Source organism: Helicoverpa zea, chromosome 7 (assembly GCF_022581195.2).
Source record: "Helicoverpa zea isolate HzStark_Cry1AcR chromosome 7, ilHelZeax1.1, whole genome shotgun sequence".
Classification (NCBI taxonomy): domain Eukaryota; kingdom Metazoa; phylum Arthropoda; class Insecta; order Lepidoptera; family Noctuidae; genus Helicoverpa; species Helicoverpa zea.
This window is the reverse complement of record NC_061458.1, coordinates 7,507,830-7,526,226: the sequence shown is the minus strand read 5'-3', so window position 1 is coordinate 7,526,226 and position 18,397 is coordinate 7,507,830. Positions and strand designations below refer to the sequence as shown.

Genomic DNA, 18,397 nt, shown 5'->3' with positions numbered 1-18,397 from the left:
CAAACAAATAAAGTCGTCAAGTTTTTCAGGAAAAATCACTCGCGCTTCGCGCTCGTTATTTTTTAACCTGAAAAACTTGACTCCTTCATTTGTTTGCAACGAACCTATCGGAAAATACCCGATAATTTTGAAGCTCTTGTGGTATTATAAGTGATAATTTTGATTAAATAGTTGGCAGTATCATTACTCCCTACTAATTCCCGCGATCGCACTGTGTGACCTGGTACTCAGTACAAGTACAGTACTACAGTGTGTGTGCCTAGTGAAAATAGAGATATCTATGTTGAAATGATGTATTTTGATACGTAGACAGTTGGCATCAGGTTTCTTTTGAATTTACCTATAGCATTTATCGCATTAGACTGTTTTCCGATCCGACAGATTGTTTACTTTAGGAAGGAACTTATTTTTCAAGGTTAAGTTTTGAGAATAAAAACGTGTTATAAAAAACTTTTTTACAAAAAAATTAAACCGACTTCCCAAAACACTAAAAAGCAAAAAAAAAAACTGTCTAATGGATGTTACTAAGTTAATTTTGCCACCGACTTCTAGGCCGATGCACCTAAAAATAGTTTTTTTTTTTTGCTTTTTAGTGTTTTGGGAAGTCGGTTTAATTTTTTTGTAAAAAAGTTTTTTATTTAAAGCTTTTCAGTGATACGAATAGTTGTCACTATCCATACAAGTGAGAAGTTCTCATCAATACAAAGAATATACGTCCAAATACGAGGTATTTTACATATTCAGTTGTCGAGTTCCCTCGACTTACTTTCTCTGGTCTCCATCATCAGGTCAGCTCCAAACCTTCACTGTTGCAAAGGTCTTGTCAATACAAATAATTTAAGCCCAAACACGAGGTAGTTTACATATTCAGTTGTCGAGTTCCCTCGACCCTCTCTGGTTTCCATCATCAGATCAGCTCCAAATCTTCACAGTTGAATAGTGCTTTTAGGCGTACACCTGAGTGTCAAGTTTGTACCCTATGTATGCCTACAACTTTCGAAGGTTGCCCTCGATTTCTCAGGGTTTCCATCATCAGATCCTGACCTGATGACTATGGGACCAACTGGCAGCTATTCCGAGTCGAACAAAAAAAGAATCACGTAAATCGGTCTATAAACCTCGGAGTAATCGATGTACATACATAGAAAAAAAAAAAAAAAAAAACATACCGGCCGAATTGATAACCTCCTCCTTTTTGGGAAGTCGGTTAAAAACTCGGGCACGCCGCTCGGGTGAATTACCTACCAATATTACGTCTATATTAAAATTACTAACGTCCTGACGGATAAATACCTACGATTTAATATCAATGGCTAACAGGCCGTTGTAAATTAAATACTTAAAATGTATTGTTTCTAGTGCCAAGTTTTCTCAGATTCTAGTAGTTAATATACCTAACTAAAGATAATAAAGTTTTATAGATATTAATAATCTGCCGAATTCCTCGAGAAAACATGTTCAAACTATCAGTCTCTCAGTCAGTGCTAAAAGGTGGACTGAGAAATTACCTCCATTACCTCTCCCCCCCCCATCCCTGAGTACTCCCCCCTCCCCCCCAGTTTTTTTTTTTGCTGCGGCTTCCCTATTTCATTAAACCACCCTTCGCCACTGGTAGGTACAAAAATTGTATGCAAATGGATCATGCCAACGGAACTCCTCATTCATTTGCAACGTGTCCCATCCTGCATTTAGTAGGTGCCTAGGATATGAAGTAATCTGAAGTAACCAATGTACTCAATGCATGGGAGGTGGTATTCAAGTTTTTTTTTTTGCACCATCAAAGATCTATGATAATTTTTGGTATATGGTATGGTAACCATTTCGTTGCTTGCTTCTTTTCGCATTTTTAAATACCTACACATTTTCTAACAAAACCAAATCATCGTCCGATGAGCCCGACATTTCGCTTGGCCTGCTTCAACCTGCTTCCTTTGTGTGAAACGAATCAGCGCTGACAAGCGCCGGTAAGCGCTTATAAGTTTCCAGCTTTTTCCAGCTTTCTTTCTGTACACCAGTGATAGAGATGGGTAACTCAGGAGTGATAGATAAAAAAGATATGTATCTTTCCGTTCTTATCACTCACTCTTTGTATCAGTTCAAATCCGAATGTATCAGTGTATCTTTAACAACTCATTCAATCCGTCGTCCGTTTGTATCTGTGTTTCACTCGCACACACAGCGTTGAGCGGCTGGCGTCACGGTTTCTCATCGGAAAGTCCAGACATCTCTTTCGCACTTCCCTACTTAGAATATTCTGTCTCACTTTCTCGATACCGAGAATAAGTGTTTGACCATTATTTTTATTTATTTATTCGATTTATACGGCTTTAACAGCCAATTACATAAATCGTAAACTTAAATTCAAAATGAAAAATATAAACTTAAAAATAAAAAAAAATAAACTTAAAAATATTATAAACTGTTATACGAATCTATCTATCCTAAACGAATCTATCACTCTTAGTTCGTACTGATTTAGTGATACATTGGATTGAATTGAACGAAGCGAGTCACTCTGAGCAACAGTAAAATGTCACTCGCGGATTCGAAAGGATATAGAGATACAAAAGAGTGATACATATCCCAGTGATCAAAAGATACATATCAATCTTTTCTTTTCAATGATACGTTTTTCCCAAGAAAAAAAAGTCGTGGTGGCCTAGTGGGCAAAGAACCAACCTCTCGAGTATGAGGGCGCGGGTTCGATTCCAGGTCAGGCAAGTACCAATGCAACTTTTCTAAGTTTGTATGTACTTTCTAAGTATATCTTAGACGCCAATGACTGTGTTTCGGATGGCACGTTAAACTGTAGGTCCCGGCTGTCATTGAACATCCTTGGCAGTCGTTACGGGTAGTCAGAAGCCAGTAAGTCTGACACCAGTCTAACCAAGGGGTATTGGGTTGCCCGGGTAACTGGGTTGAGGGGGTCAGATAGGGCAGTCGCTCCTTGTAAAGCACTGGGCCCCGATTCTCCTAATTTTACTTAAGCAACATTCGATTGACGTTCGACTCGATTCGACTGAGATCCGATCCCGACTCGATTACGATTGAAGCGTATGTGGCATTCCGCTATTTTTTCTTTGAAATAAACGTTTTTATCCTTTTCTGTCATTCAATAATGAATCATTTTGTCTGCAAATGATTTACGATTGCAAAATGATTGTACAGCAAACTACCGTATAGACCAAAATTACCAAAATAGCAGACCAATCGTACGCCAATCAAATGTCAATCGAATACGATTGGTCTTTTATTAGTAGCAGAATGCCCGATATGGTTAAAACTGCTATTGCGATTAGATTTCTATTCGATTTTGACATTATTAACTTAGGAGAATCGGGCCCCTGGTACTCAGCTACATCCGGTTAGACTGGAAGCCGACCCCAACGTAGTTTGGGAAAAAGGCTCGGAGGATGAGGATACGTTTTTCCCATGTCTACACTGTACACGGTCTGAGGCTTCAGGCCGACCAGTCAGCCGGTCGGACTCATCGGACGATGATTTATGAAGCTATACGTCCCATTAATAGAGAAAGGAAACATTTCGGAGAGTACCATCATTTATTCCTACTAATCCCTACTAATATTATAAATGCGGAAGTAACTCTGTCTGTCTATCTGTCTGCTTGTTACGCTTTCACGTCGAAACCACTGAACTGATTTTAATAATATTTGGTACAGAGATAGAGTTGACCTTGAGACAGAACATAGGATAGTTTTTATCTCGGATTTTTGAAGAATTCTCTTGGAAACGCGGTATTACCGAACACTTCGCGGGCGAAGCCGCGGGCGGAAGCTAGTTTGTAATGATGACGAAAGATTTTTAAATATACAAGAATGACTCAAGAAACATTTGATCACATTTTTGATTTAGTGAAAAACCATACAATGAAAAATTGGTGTAATTGGCATAAACAACCAATCCTTCCAGAAGAAAGCCTTGTTGTCACCATTCGGTAAGTATAAGACAAATATCGCTTATTTATTCAAAGATCATCATCATCCTCCTAGCCTTTTTCCCAACCATGTTGGGGTCGGCTTCCAGTCTAAACGAATTCAGCTGAGTACCAGGGGCCCGATTCTCCTTGTCAAAATCGAATAGAAATTGAATCGCAATATGATCGCAATAGCAGTTTTAACCTTATCGCGCATTCTGCTACTAATATAAGACCAATCGTATTCCAACGACATTCGATTGGTTTGCGATTGGTCTGCTATTTTGGTGATTTTGGTCTATACGGTAGTTTGCTGTACAATCATTTTGCAATCGTAAATCATTTGCAGACAAAATGATTTATTATTGAATGTCAGAAAAGGATAAAAACGTTTATTTCAAAGAAAACATTGCGGAATGCCACATACCCTTCAATCGTAATCGAGTCGGGATTGGATCTCAGTCGAACCGAGTCGAACGTGAATCGTATGACGCTTAAGTAAAATTAGGAGAATCGGGCCCCAGTGCTTTACAAGAAGCGACTGCCTATCTGACCTCTTCAATCCAGTTACCCGGGCAACCCGGTACCCCTTGGTTAGACTGGTGTCAGACTTACTGGCTTCTGACTACCCGTAACGCCAACTGCCAAGGATGTTCAATGACAGCCGGGACCTAGAGTTTAACGTGCCATCCGAAGCACAGCCAATGGTGTCTAAAATATACTTAGAAAGTACATACAAACATAGAAAAGTTGCATTGGTACTTACCTGAACTGGGATCGAACCCGCGCCCTCATACTTGAGAGATTGGTTCTTTACCCACTAGGCCACCACGACTTTTTTAAAATTTATTCAAAGATAAAGATAATAATATATTAGGTTGATTTATAAAAATATTAATTATTACCTACTTATTAATTTTAAATGGCAGCGCCCAGTGCTCACCTGCGCGTTTTGAAGCTTGTCGGTACTTGTCGGCGCCGGTCAGCGCTTATCGGCGCAGATTCATATATAATACTAGCTGTTGCCCGCAACTTCGTCTGCGTAGGCAATATAGAATAGTCAAAATACTACTTATCCCGTAGGTGCATTCTTTCACGTGACAGTATAATTAGGATTAGCACTTAGCAGTCGCATAGATTCATTGATCAAGGTTGTGTTGTGGATGTGACCATTTATCTAAACAAAAGAAGTAAAGTTTGTGACGTTGTGAATATCTCTGGATCTAGTCAGCCAATTTGGAAAATTATTACGTATGGTGCGTAAGTAATTTTCACAGGAAACAGTTATAATCTATGTCTATATGCTTTGAGTCTGACAAAGCTGTCATTTTTACATTTTCTGCAGATGCTGCGATTAATCAGAAGCCAGAAAGTCTGTCAGTTTCACCATGGATATCGTCTTGTGTAGTGAAACTGGATTGAAGATAGGTAGATAGGTAGTCGCTCCAAGCAAAATATTGGTACTCAAACAGATTCGGTGACTGGAAGGCAACACCAACATAGTTGGGGAATAGCTGGATGGATGATAAAATGAGTCATCATCATCAGCAGGCGCATAGGGTAGGATAGTTTCACTACTGGGGAGAAACACTTGTATGACGGGGATTTTTTGTGCACTTACTCACTATGGTAAGGCTGACCCCACATTAGGCGTGCGCGATCCTCGGGCGTGTGAGTAGCGCGGGCGTCGCGAGCACGCTGTATGAACGTCGCGTTTTGCTGCCCTGCGGCATGTGTGAAGAGTGCAAGCGACGCGCTCGCGGCGAGCACGCGGCGCTCGGGTTATGTTCTTACCCCTTCGCCCGCTATCCCCGCCGCCCGCTAAACGCCTTAGCAGTTAAACGTCAAGGAGAGCTGCGCGTGCAGCAAAACGCGACGCACGCGCGGCGCCCGCGCTACTCACACGCCCGAGGATCGCGCACGCCTAATGTGGGGGAGGCCTAAGCCAGGACTCCACCGAAATGTTTGCATTAGTTTACGAATAGGCAAAATGTACGTATCTGTGAGAGTCCACTTCATGTGTTCGTACTTGAAACCTGCAGTTTTGGCAAGATTTTCAAAATGTACGCTTGCAATTTGTCATTTCTTGGTGGAGCCAGCAAATCGAAAGTAACATAAGTGTTGTATACTGTGCGTCACTACCGCACACCGGGAAAATTTCGCTCTTGCGGAGGACGTTTATATACCATATTTTGTGTCACACAGGACGACAGTAAGTATCCACCGAAACACTTTCAAAGATCTGATGAACGAACAAATCAGACCTGCCTTGGTCACCTGGGGCCAATCAGAGCTCTACGAAGCGATCATATGCTTTGGCTCCTACTGTTATAGTGGTTTCTGAAAATTTATTCACCTCATTCAACGATGAATGTAATTCTGATGGTACTATTAAGAACACTTGCTTAGCGCAGAAGCTGACGTTGGCAGGTCGACTCTTTTGACTTCTCGAATAGGATACCATTGGTTTTTGTGCAATGCACACCTGCAATGCATGCTGGATTAGGATATGATACAGATGGATAGGATTTGCAACAGAAAACAATTCTGTCTTTGTGATTGAATTACATCAGACGTAGTTTTATATAAAAGGTGTTTTTTTAGACTTGGCTCGGGTCTTACTGAGACTGTTCGTAATCGTGACCAGTGTATTTGCGATCAGAAGTTGAAAGTAAGCATGTCTCTGGTATGCGACGCGCAATTTGTACGTTTTCAGACGCATAAAGCATTTTACGTGTGTATGGTATTAAATCGAGAAAGCTCCCATTTCGTATCTGCACTTTGTATCTGGGTTTGTTCTTAAAGCTACAGAATCCTACATTACCTACCTACCTCACGCTTAGCAGCGCTTGCGAGAGACAGATCCTCCTTTCTTCTAGGATTAAGTTTACATATTTTGCATCAGAAAAATAATTAAGGTCTACTTAATACTACTCACTCAAAGTAATTTGTTTTAAGGCCACCACATTAGTGGAAGATAAGCTAAACTATGTTTATGAAAAAATCCTGATATGAACTCCATCTGTAACTTTAAATGATAATTAATTGTTATTCTAAAGTCATCATTTTTGACATAATGTTCAGAAAATAATTTAGATGTCACCGTTTTAAATTTGGCTGAGAACTATTAATTTTCCTTTCATCAAGGTAATAATTATAATTGGATTTTGATGTGGCACGGCAAACTGACAAACACTATTGAAATGTCTATCGAAAAATTACACTACGTGTTAAAATATGGTGAATTACGGAAAATACACAACTCCATCTGTTGGAATAATAATCCTCTATAAAGAATGTATGGTAATTTATTGTCATTTACCACCTCGCTCCTTTGACAAATTTCATGTATTTTATTTAACACAGATTACCACAGATTGGAGCTACTTTAACCTTGGCTAAACGAAATTTTCATTTTTTTTTTTCTTCCGAAGTTACTTATGAAGGTGTGATTTTCTGTGTAAAGGTTAATAATAGGCCGATCAACTAATATAAGTACAACATTCAAATGTACAGTTTTGACAAACAGGTTGCGTGTCGTAATATTTTACATCTTGAATTCACAAAATTAATCATATCTTTTGATAGAGTGAATCGATTTCGATGAAACAAAAACTAAGTAATACCCCAAGTTACGTAGAATTTTTGTATATAAGCATTGTCTGCATTGAATTCGTAGATTTTACGTGAATCCCGAACAAACAAACAGATAAACAGACAGACAGACAAACAGACAAACAGACAAACAGACAAAAATGACAAAAATGATGGAAATGGGTTCTGTTAGTTATCCTTTAACATGCTGGCTATTTTTTTTGTCAATTTCTTCAATGTACAAAAATTACTTTTCTACAGATTTATTATATGTATAGATTTTCCTGCGCGGGATACCAGCAGCGTTGTCAAGCGCCGATAAGCGCTTATAAGTTTCCAGGGGCCCGATTCTCCTAACTTAATATTGTTAAAATCGAATAGAAATTGAATCGCAATATGATCGCAATAGCAGTTTTAACCATATCGGGCATTCTGCTACTAATATAAGACCAATCGTATTCCAATGACATTCGATTGGTTTGCGATTGGTCTGCTGCTTGGTCTGATCGTACCTAAATCATTTGCAGACAAAATGATTCATTATTGAATGACAGAAAAGGATAAAAACGTTTATTTCAAAGAAAAAATAGCGGACTGCCACATACGCTTCAATCGTAATTGAGTCGGGATTGGATCTCAGTCGAACCTAATCGAACTTGAATCGTAATGTCGCTTAAGTAAAATTAGGAGAATCGGGCCCCAGCTTTCTGTATACGGCCTGACGATGTGATGCGGTGTGACAAGAAGACAAAACAGACTGACATGACATGACTGAATAAAAAAAATACGGTAGGTCTGTGGCAATTATGAATTCTTTAAAATTCAATTCAAAAATAATTCTCAACTCCTTAGTTATGCAATTTGTATAAAAAATAATAAGGCTGTTACTTTCTATCTTGTGTTTTATGACCATCAATGCACCTAATCTTTTTTTCAAAATGAATAAATTTTGCTTTTTGAATGACCTGGCTGAATGAATTGCCATGACATTTGCCTAAAACAACAGTAGTTTATCGAAACTGTTTGAAATTGTTTCGCATGGTTTCGCATCACTAATACAACTGTCAGTTGAAACGTCATAACAAGGGTTATCATTCGGTGTGCGAACTTTTAATTTATGTTAGTTTATTTTTTAATAAAAACTAACCAGCCTCAAAACTCAGATTGTTCTTTCCAATTCAAAAATGATGAACGACGAGGATTTTGTGACCTGTCCTTATAACAAATGCCATCGTGTACTCAAGTCTCGTATCCAGCACCATCTTATTAAATGCGAAAAAAATGGGCCAAAGCTTCAAATATGCCCATTTAATGCTACTCATCGGTATCCAGACTATTTGATCAAACAACATTGCCTTAATTGCCCAAGCAGACTGCCGAAGCCTGATCATTCGAAACCGCAATCTCTTAGTGCTGGAGCTCGTACTACGCCCAGACCTTTACTAGAGACGGAATATTCGCCAGAAAACGATCCGGAATTCGAATATTGGGATTAATAGATCTGACTGCCGCAGGATGTATGTAGAATGAAAGTTGGTAGCTGGCGTTAATATATCAGTGCTGGCTCAAATTGGGCACCTTGGTGAAGTGTCCAACTCATTGTTATTTGATGTTACACTGCTAGATGTTATTTGAACATGTTTGGCAGTTTTTCAGGTAGTCAGAAGCCAGTAAGTCTGACAACCGATCTTACCTAAGGGTATTGGGCTGTCTATGTAACCGAGTTGAGGAGGTCAGATAAGCAGTATCTCCTTGAAAAACACTGGTACTCAGCTGTAACCGGTTAGACTGGAAGCCAACCCCAACATAGTTGGGTAAAGGCTAGGTACATGATGAGCTATAGATATTTGTTTGAATGGGCTTCATTATGCACTGGTGAACAAGCGCCTTCTAACAGCTTTCAGTTCTATATGACTTAAGTTACAATATCAATATTTCTTTTTCAATTATTATTTAGTTCTAAGTTGATATTCCATAGTTAAGATCCCAAATATGCTATTTGCCTGAATGGGCTTCAATATGCACTGCTGTTACCAGCTTTTTCTACATGACTTTAGTTAAGTTACAATATCAATGTGCTTTTTCAATTATTATTTAGTTTTAAGTTGATAGTTATAATTCCAAATATGCTATTTGCCTGAATGGACTTCAATATTCACTGGTGGATAGGCAACTGCTACCAGCTTTCTCTATATGACTTAAGTTACAATATCAATATGAGCCTTTTTCAGTTATTATTTAGTTCTTAGTTGATAGTTAAGATTCCAAATATTTTTGTACAATGCTAATTGCAGTCTCGGGTGATATTAGAGATGGCATGAAAACTGTGTTTTAGAGAAAAAATTTCTTCCGTAATTCTCTTCAGGTTCCTAAGTAAGAAGTAGAATTTAGGTTTTATGTAAGGAGTCTTTTATATTTAAAAGAAACAAAGATACAAGCTTATATCTTTATTAAGCTATTCAACAAAAAATTACTGTTCCCTGACTGCTTCAAGGGGTTATAAATTACCATTCAAAATGCAGCAACATCTTATTGATTGATCTGTAAGTTCTTATAATTCTATTTCAGTCCAAAATATTGTGCCATTGTATAACTTAAATAGGACTAGACAGTAGAAAACTCCACAAAATGATTGTGATTTGTATTTAATGTTATTTTAAAAATAACATTGTAAATTAGGCTAATTGAAACTTGTTGAAACTAATATTAAAGGTTTTTCTACCAATTTAGTGTTTTTTTATAGCAACAATAATTACTCATTTGGCAACACCATACCAGGAAATTCCCGCCTTTTTACATTAAATTTCACACAAACTCGTATTTTCTTCCATTAACTGTGGATTCCATCCAATCGTGATGGCCTAGTGGCAAAGAACCCAAGAAGCAAAATTTTGTTTTAAATGTCATGGTAAAACCGCTGACGGTAATTGGTTTTAAAAAAAACGGCCAAGAGCGTGTTGGACCACACTGCAAAATCTAAGGTAAAAAATCATGTAACCGAAGTTGAAAAAATTGCAAATACGGTTAAATTACAAACTTAGTTCATATTTTTCAAACACCTCTAACTTTGGACCCTCGAAGTTAGAGGGGGTGAAGGATACATTGTTTTCACGGAGTGACCACTGGACCAACGAGGTAGTAATCATCTCCGGTATGTTTGCCGACGGTAGTCGTCCCGAATGTCTTTCAAGACCCCAAGTATGCCCTCCACTGCTTCGACTAGTCTGGTCTCCACCTGGATGCGCCTCAACTCCATGTCAAAGGCCCAACGTGGTATTGACCCCTCTCTGGGATCTGAAAAAATAATAAATGTGACTATTTTTCTTTTTGGTTTAAGTACATACATATATGTATAATAGTAGTAGGAAGCTTTATCAAAATTTTTGTTATTGAAATATTATGTTCGTTGACGCTAGTTTGGGGCTCGACGATGAGGACCATCTCTTTCAGCATTCCCTAAAAAATATACTTTTTACAATGATTTAACTATAGGATAATACATCTTAATTACATATAATACAAACAAACTTAATTCTTACTTGTTTAACGCATGGCCTAGTGAAAATAAAATATAAAGCTGTTTTTAATTTAATAATTAAGAAATACTCACTATCAGCAGCCTCACTGGATAGTGTGGGCTCCACCTCCTGTGCAGCAGGTTTTTGCTCCACAGCCTGTGCAGCAGGCATCTGCTCCACAGGCTGCGTCTCCTCTGCATCAGACAGGAGACAGTCATCAAGCCATTCAACCTTCATTGCCTGCTCATTATAGGCAGAGGATGACGGCTTAGGAGAGGCTGGAGACTGTGAGGTATTTGTAGGCATTCCTGACGTTGATGGCTGGGAGCTGAGTGGGTCACCAAGTGACAATATCTGTAGAAAAACGATTCAATTCAATATTTGTGAAGAACGCACATATCCTGACAAATAAAATATATGAAATTAAACTAACGTCTTTTGGCAAACGCACACCAGGCAATCCCTCAACCACAACAGGGCCTAACAAAGCCAGCACCTTTTTCTCTATATAATTAAGAGGAACCAGCTTGTTAGGCCCACCACCAGTTCGAGATGCACTCCTGCGTGAGTCTGCTGCCTTACTCTTGGTTTTCGCCTTGTATTCAATCCAGTACTGACAAAAAAACAGTTACCAGTTAATTACACATGCAACCAATGATATATTGTTTTAGTGACAAAATCATGTTGGGACACCTTTGCACACACAAGGTTGGATAAGCCCCATGGTAATTATTAATTAACTTGTGTTATGGTTGCTAAGACAACTGATAAACTAAATACAGTCGATGTCGACCGAACCGGGAATCGAACCCGGAACCTCAGGTACGGCAGTCCGGCATGTTGACCATTGCGCCACCGAGGTCGTCAAGAACTTAGAAAAATAAAAATAAGTTGATAATGAGCTGATATTATTAAGTTTTACAGATGCAAAGCAAGTTTCCAAAATAAAAAGGAAGTGGAAAATGTGTGTTATGAGACATGCCAACATACAAACTTGCTAAAATGCTGCTTTTAAATTAAAGAAGTAAACGTACCCTGCGCCATTGATCCGACGTTTTGCGCGCCCCACCGAGGATACAGTTAAGTGACGCTGAGATTGACCGCCATGCTTCTCGAGTCTCGCGCACTCCCCGAGGACCTGGCGGAGGCCGGCCCAACGCTATGTTGCGATGGGAATGGACGAACTCAAGAAGCAGCTCCATTTGTGTCAGGGTCACTTTTCTGCGAGGTGCCATGGTGATCCTAAATAATAATAAAATTCTGTATTAATTTTTGTTTTACACGCAAAACATAGGAATCTCAGATCAAAGTTTGATCTGAGATAGGAATGTAGGTACATATAAAAATATTAGGTCAGTGGGTCGTCTGTTAAATTCACAATAACTACAATACTCACTTAAAATATTATCAGTTAAACTATTGATCAACTTTAGACACCAAGTTCACACACACTAAAAAACTTATACTGAATTTTACCGCCACATCTAACCAGTAACCACAGATGTTTTTTAAATGTATAACATGCCGAAAATAAAGCGTTCTCTCAAACGTAGCAATATAATGCTAAAAACATAGATGTAATATAATAAACAAGATTGCGCACGCTCAAAATATATATTTACGAAAATGAACTCTTTTCCAACGCAATAAGGTACTAAATTTGTTGCATAATACACAGAGGCAAATCCGAGCCGAGAGGGATAGTTAGAACGGAGGCCGTTTGTCTCTTTCTAACACCTTGCCAGCATAAAAAAATGTTGTGATCAACAGTTTTGTCTTCCCAAAAAAACAATTGAATCATATATATTTTTATCTTATTTTAACAATTGTAAGTCAACAAATTAATAAAAATCGCATTAATTTATTATACGAATAAATTATTTATATAAATTATTATTCTTAAAACATAAAAAACATATTTTTTTTTATTTTTTTTTTCTAGCGGTAACCGTGAACATTCTTGGCGCGTAATCAGCATTTAAAATTTTGTTTATATTTTTTGTATTAAATCAATTTAAACTATTATATTATATAAATGGTGAAAAAGTGTTGCGTTTATACTTGTAAAAGTGAATCCTATGGTGGTTGCAATATATCGTTCCACAGGTTAGCTAATAATAACATTTTCGTAAACCAAACAACTAGGGTGCCCATGAATTCTTGTAATGAGTTAAAATATGGGTGATGGATTTTAAAACTGTTGTACGATTGTTATAGCTTCCCAAAAAATGAAGAAAGGCGACATAAATGGCTCAAGTCTATATATGAAGTAGAAATAGAAAAAAAACAGTCTTCACTTCGAATCTTCCTGCTTTTATACTGCTAATTCCCGCTAATTATTAAAAGCCTTTATAAGTATCTTAAGGTCACAAACAGCGTAAGTTAAAACTTCAATACCAATCTGCGGATAATAATCTTAGCAAATTCGGATTTGTCTCACATAGCTTAATCTCATAGTCACCCTATTAGAAAGGGACAGACAGCCTCCGTACTAACTGTTTCACTCGGCTCGTTTTTTGGGTTTACGTGCGCAGTCTTGTTTACTAATATTATGTCTATGGCTAAAAATGACTTTCCACCTTAGCAGTATAACAGTCGACAAAAAATTGAGTTGTCAAATGTACTGTGTAGGTACTGATAGTCATCGTAGTTTTCGCTTTAGCGACCGTGATGTGTGAAGTGTGGATGCCGTGTTTGTAGTTGGCTCACATAACAAATATTAGAACGAATACAGCGTAATCGCATAACAAATAACGCATAGCGAAGTGTGGTTCCGGTATGAAACGACTGCCACTGATATCCACTTCATGCGAAAGAGAATAGATATGATATTGTCGGTTGACATCAAAGTTCAGTTGACAACTGAAGCCAGTTGTCAACTGAGAATCGGAAAGTTAGCGAATAAGGCCGCTGAAATAATAGTTTTGCCTGATAAGTAATATATTATATTATAAGGCAAAACAAATGGTTACTATTATAGTAAACTAACAAGGCGTCTTAGGAGATTTTCAATTACGACATTTTATTCTCCATAGGAGGTTCTTACGAAAGCGGAAACATAAGGTAGCATATAAAGGAAGTATTTACACTTCATTATACAATCTTATGTACTGAGTATAAATAGGTGGGGACAAAAGAAAGTACCTGCTACAGCAGAGAAAGCTTATGAAAAAAATAAGCGTATAAGTAACGTTGTGGGCGGTGTGGGCTTAACCACAGACTCTTAAATCTTGGAAAGGCTAAAAAATATTTAGAGCATTGCCATTGAATATCATATTTTAATAATAATTGAAACTGAATTTATCGACAACTGAATATATTTTTGAAATTCGATTATCTTCAAACGGGTTAACTTTTGCCTAGTGTATCCCATGGTCAAATTTGTCCGTATTGACCTATACTATCACCTCATGAAAGGATGCGGTCTACTTACCAGTAACCCTGTATACATGCCTTTCTTCAGGAAAACAATAATTACTGTGTGGAAACCACTGACCTCTATATTTACCACTGGACCGGCTGTTCCGTACGTTTGACAGCAATTTTTTTGTGCCCATTTGAAGCGCCAATATCGTCTAAGCGAGTGTCTACAGAACTAATTTTGACGTTTAATTTCAAATGGTTGTGAGAGAAGTGTTTGTTCATTGGTTCTCTGTAAAATAATTTTAGTACCACGGACACTCGCTGCGTCTAACAGCGCCAAAATGGCGATTATCAAACGAGCACAAAAGCACGTTGACAACAGCCTGTCCAGTGGTAAATATAGAGGTCAGTGGTGGAAACCCTACTCTCCAAAAGTCTCGGTCTGTCTGTGCATGTTAGTATCTGTAACAATTCCAATTCCATGTGTTGTCTGTGGTTTCGTAAAAGACGAGAAAACTTGTCTTAAAATCGCTCTTTTTACATAAATCTCAGTATTTCTTTACTTTATATTACAATTCTGAAATGTGAAATCATATTATGGATTAAATATTGTCCATAAATTTGTACAAAATGGGCACTAACGGCAACGGCCGCCGCGGAGGGCCTGATGTTCGCCGCCCCATGGAAGAAGGGGATTGTGTTAACGATATGGAGAGCCCCGAGCTCGATTTCGTGTACGACGACTGTGACACTCAAGCCAACGAAATAGCCGAATTATACAGTTACACCGAGCATCCAGAATACCAGCTCAATGTTAAAGCGTTTGAAGACATCATGGAAGAGTTCAACTATCCACCAAGTTGGCAAAGATTAACAAATAAACAGCAGCGCACCGTAGTCATGAAGTTATTGGAGCACTTGGATGTTGCTGTGAGTGAGATACGTATGCGCGCTACTCGCTGTATACTGTATTTAGCGCAAGGCTGCTGGGCGGAGATGCAGTCTGATGCCGAGCAAGCACACTGGGCCCGTGTCAATGTCATGATGCTGTACGATATGGGGACGTTTTCTGCCTTTGTCGAATTATTGAACCTCGAAATTGTACGAAGCAGTTCTGCTATAGCTTCCAGGAAGCTTGCAGAATCTCTTGCTGACTCAACAAACTTACGAGTTATTCTATCAGTTCTGTATCTTATCACAGAATATATGAGAACAGAAAAAGACAATCCTGAAACTGAATACAAACATTTAGTTAAAAACTTTAAGGAAGAGCTGGGAGCACCGTTTGGAGAAGAACTACTACCAGTGAAGCTGTTGAGCATGGTGACACATCTGTGTGCTGGAACCACACCCCACTTTCCTATGAAAAAAGTGCTCCTTCTTCTATGGAAAGTTTTACTTGTTTATTTAGGAGGGTCAAAGGAACTTAAGGAACGCAAAGCTAGGCTTAGGGAGAAGTATGACCTGCCTCCTCTATCAGAAGATACTATTGAGATCATCAAAGGTATGAGAGCGAGTTCTCCACCTCCCAGTGCAGCTGATATGCTTGAGAATCAAAATCCTGGCCAAAGAAAACTATTGAAAGAAAATGAACGAGAAGGCAAAATTCGCAGACACCTATTTATGAAACAAACCTCACTAGATGAATCAGATGAGCAAATTTTTGTGGACAAAGAAGAAACAGGCAATGGCTCAGAAGATTATTCAATGGAATTTCAGTCTATCCCAAGTGAGGGTTCACAATCAGAAAATAATCCTAATTGCCCCTACTACATGTATTTCAAACAGTTTGACAGTCCACCTCCCCCACCTCCACTCCCTCGAAGTCTTCCATGGCAATCTAAAGTGCGCCAGAAAGATATTGACATGTTTCTTGATAATGTCAGAATCAAGTTTGTTGGGTATTCCCTTCCTGGAGATCGACAAACAACAGCAGGATTACCACAGCCCATACACGAAGGAATAGACATACTCAAAAAACACGTGTACACCAGTCTCTCAGAATTACAGGCAGAAAGAGAACTTGAGATAGCTCGAAGCCCACTCACAAGAGGAGAAAAAGAAGTTGAAGAAACTGAAGTGGAAGTCTTATATAAAGCTATGCTACCCAATTTACCACAGTACATGATTGCACTCTTAAAAATCCTTTTGGCAGCAGCACCCACATCTACTGCCAAAACTTATTCCATCAACATAATGGCTGACTTATTACCTGAAGAAATGCCCATGACTGTTCTCCAGTCCCTCAAGCTTGGCATTGATGTAAACAGACATAAAGAAATCATTGTTAAAGCAGTTACTGCAATATTATTACTGCTTTTGAAACATTTAAAATTAAATCATGTATATCAATTTGAGTTTATGGCACAGCATTTGGTTTATGCCAACTGTATGCCATTAGTGCTAAAATTCTTCAATCAAAATATTTTGTCATATGTTGGAGCTAAGAACACTATACCCATATTTGACTTCCCAGCTTGTGTGATTGGAGAACAACCAGAACTGACAAAGGAATGTCTGGATATTGGTGATTCAACTGTTCCATACTCATGGAGGAATGTATTCTCATGCATCAATCTATTAAGGATTTTGAATAAGTTAACTAAATGGAAGAATGCAAGAATAATGATGCTTGTTGTATTTAAAAGTGCACCTATCTTAAAACGTACATTGAAAGTAAGACATGCTTTGATGCAATTTTATGTATTAAAACTACTTAAAATGCAGACCAAGTATCTGGGCCGCCAGTGGAGAAAAACCAATATGAAAACAATCAGTGCAATATATTCTAAAGTAAGACACAGATTGAATGATGACTGGGCGTTTGGTAATGATGTTGATGCAAGACCATGGGATTTCCAAGACGAGGAGTGTGCCCTGCGAGTAAGCGTTGACCGCTTCAACAGCAGAAGATATGGCTCTGGTGGGGAGCAAGAAATTGATTTGACTCCACTTGAGACAGATATAAATAGTGTATTAGAAGCAAATATTGAACTTGATGAAGAATTCAAAGATAATTATGAATTATGGCTTGAACAAGAAGTTTATAACAATGAAATAAACTGGGATGTATTACTGACTGCATGAAATGTTATATTACTCATTAGATTTCATGTAAAACAACTTTATGTTTTTGTACAGATAGTTTATAATTTTTAAATATCTCTTATTCAGAAGCATGTTTTATTAAATAGAAAATTGCATAACTTTCTTAAAATGTTTTCTTATAAATCTGTCTTATTATTGTAGTTACTTAATTAAGTTACACTGAGTATTTTTTTAATATTTAAATAAAACTATCATGACAGAGTTCTTGTGTAAAACAAATACATTACTAAATATTAACTTGAAGCTAAATTATTATGAATATACATTATTTTAGTCAGACTAGATGTAAAATGTGTGTATGTTATTGTAGTTAACATTTTAGAGCTTGTGGATAATGAATTATGTATATTAAAATCATGTATTAGTAACTAAAGTCACACGAAACAGAACTGAACTGACCATAACTATTATAACTATAAATGATTTGTGTAACAATTTCTGGAACCTATAATGAAATTGAAAGATTTGATATGTTAGTATTTTGAACATGCTTAATACCTACATACATATAAATTAGCTACATCTAAATAAAATTTTAAATTAACATTGCTGTTTTGTTCTTTCATTTGTACCTATGGTTGAAAAATATATACCTGCATATGATCAGTACCCTAACATTTCCATAAAATAATTTATGCAGTACCCAAACACTTTCGGGGGTTTCACAGGTACTGAACTTGTTATATCGATTGTAAAAGAATGTCGTGTCCTTTACCCTGTAACTCCAGAACGGCTGAACCGATTTTGATGAAGTATTGGAGCAGTAGTTCAGAGCCAGGTGAAGGACACGATAGGACGATAAAAGTAGTAAGTAGTATCTTTCCTTATTGCGCGTATAATTCTTTAGTTTGAAAGTAACTTCACTCGGATAAATTATTTA

At 37.7% G+C, this 18,397-nt stretch overlaps 2 protein-coding genes and 1 pseudogene across 3 annotated transcripts; 2 read left to right on the top strand and 1 right to left on the bottom strand.

The window, feature by feature from the left end:
- The first annotated feature begins 8,600 nt into the window (after window positions 1–8,600).
- Window positions 8,601–10,253, top strand: LOC124631906 (gametocyte-specific factor 1-like). 2 transcript variants are annotated; one of them, XM_047166541.1, is made up of 2 exons: window positions 8,601–8,647; window positions 8,692–10,253. In XM_047166541.1, the coding sequence occupies exon 2, from the start codon at window positions 8,713–8,715 to the stop codon at window positions 9,022–9,024; it is 312 nt and encodes a 103-aa protein (XP_047022497.1). In that variant the 5' UTR covers window positions 8,601–8,647; window positions 8,692–8,712; the 3' UTR covers window positions 9,025–10,253. The 2 variants fall into 2 exon arrangements, with proteins under 2 accessions (XP_047022497.1, XP_047022498.1); XM_047166542.1 differs by having other exon boundaries at window positions 8,603–8,647; window positions 8,706–10,253.
- Window positions 9,963–13,855, bottom strand: LOC124631908 (annotated as a pseudogene).
- A 1,014-nt stretch (window positions 13,856–14,869) lies between these two features.
- Window positions 14,870–18,063, top strand: LOC124631866 (striatin-interacting protein 1). The gene has a single exon (XM_047166495.1). The coding sequence runs from the start codon at window positions 15,040–15,042 to the stop codon at window positions 17,494–17,496; it is 2,457 nt and encodes an 818-aa protein (XP_047022451.1). The 5' UTR covers window positions 14,870–15,039; the 3' UTR covers window positions 17,497–18,063.
- The last annotated feature ends 334 nt before the right edge of the window (window positions 18,064–18,397 follow it).

What these genes read in the sequence shown, in the direction of transcription:
- LOC124631866 (XM_047166495.1), top strand. Translation starts at nt 15,040, where the DNA reads ATGGGCACTAACGGCAACGGCCGCCGCGGAGGGCCTGATGTTCGCCGC.
- LOC124631906 (XM_047166541.1), top strand. Translation starts at nt 8,713, where the DNA reads ATGATGAACGACGAGGATTTTGTGACCTGTCCTTATAACAAATGCCAT.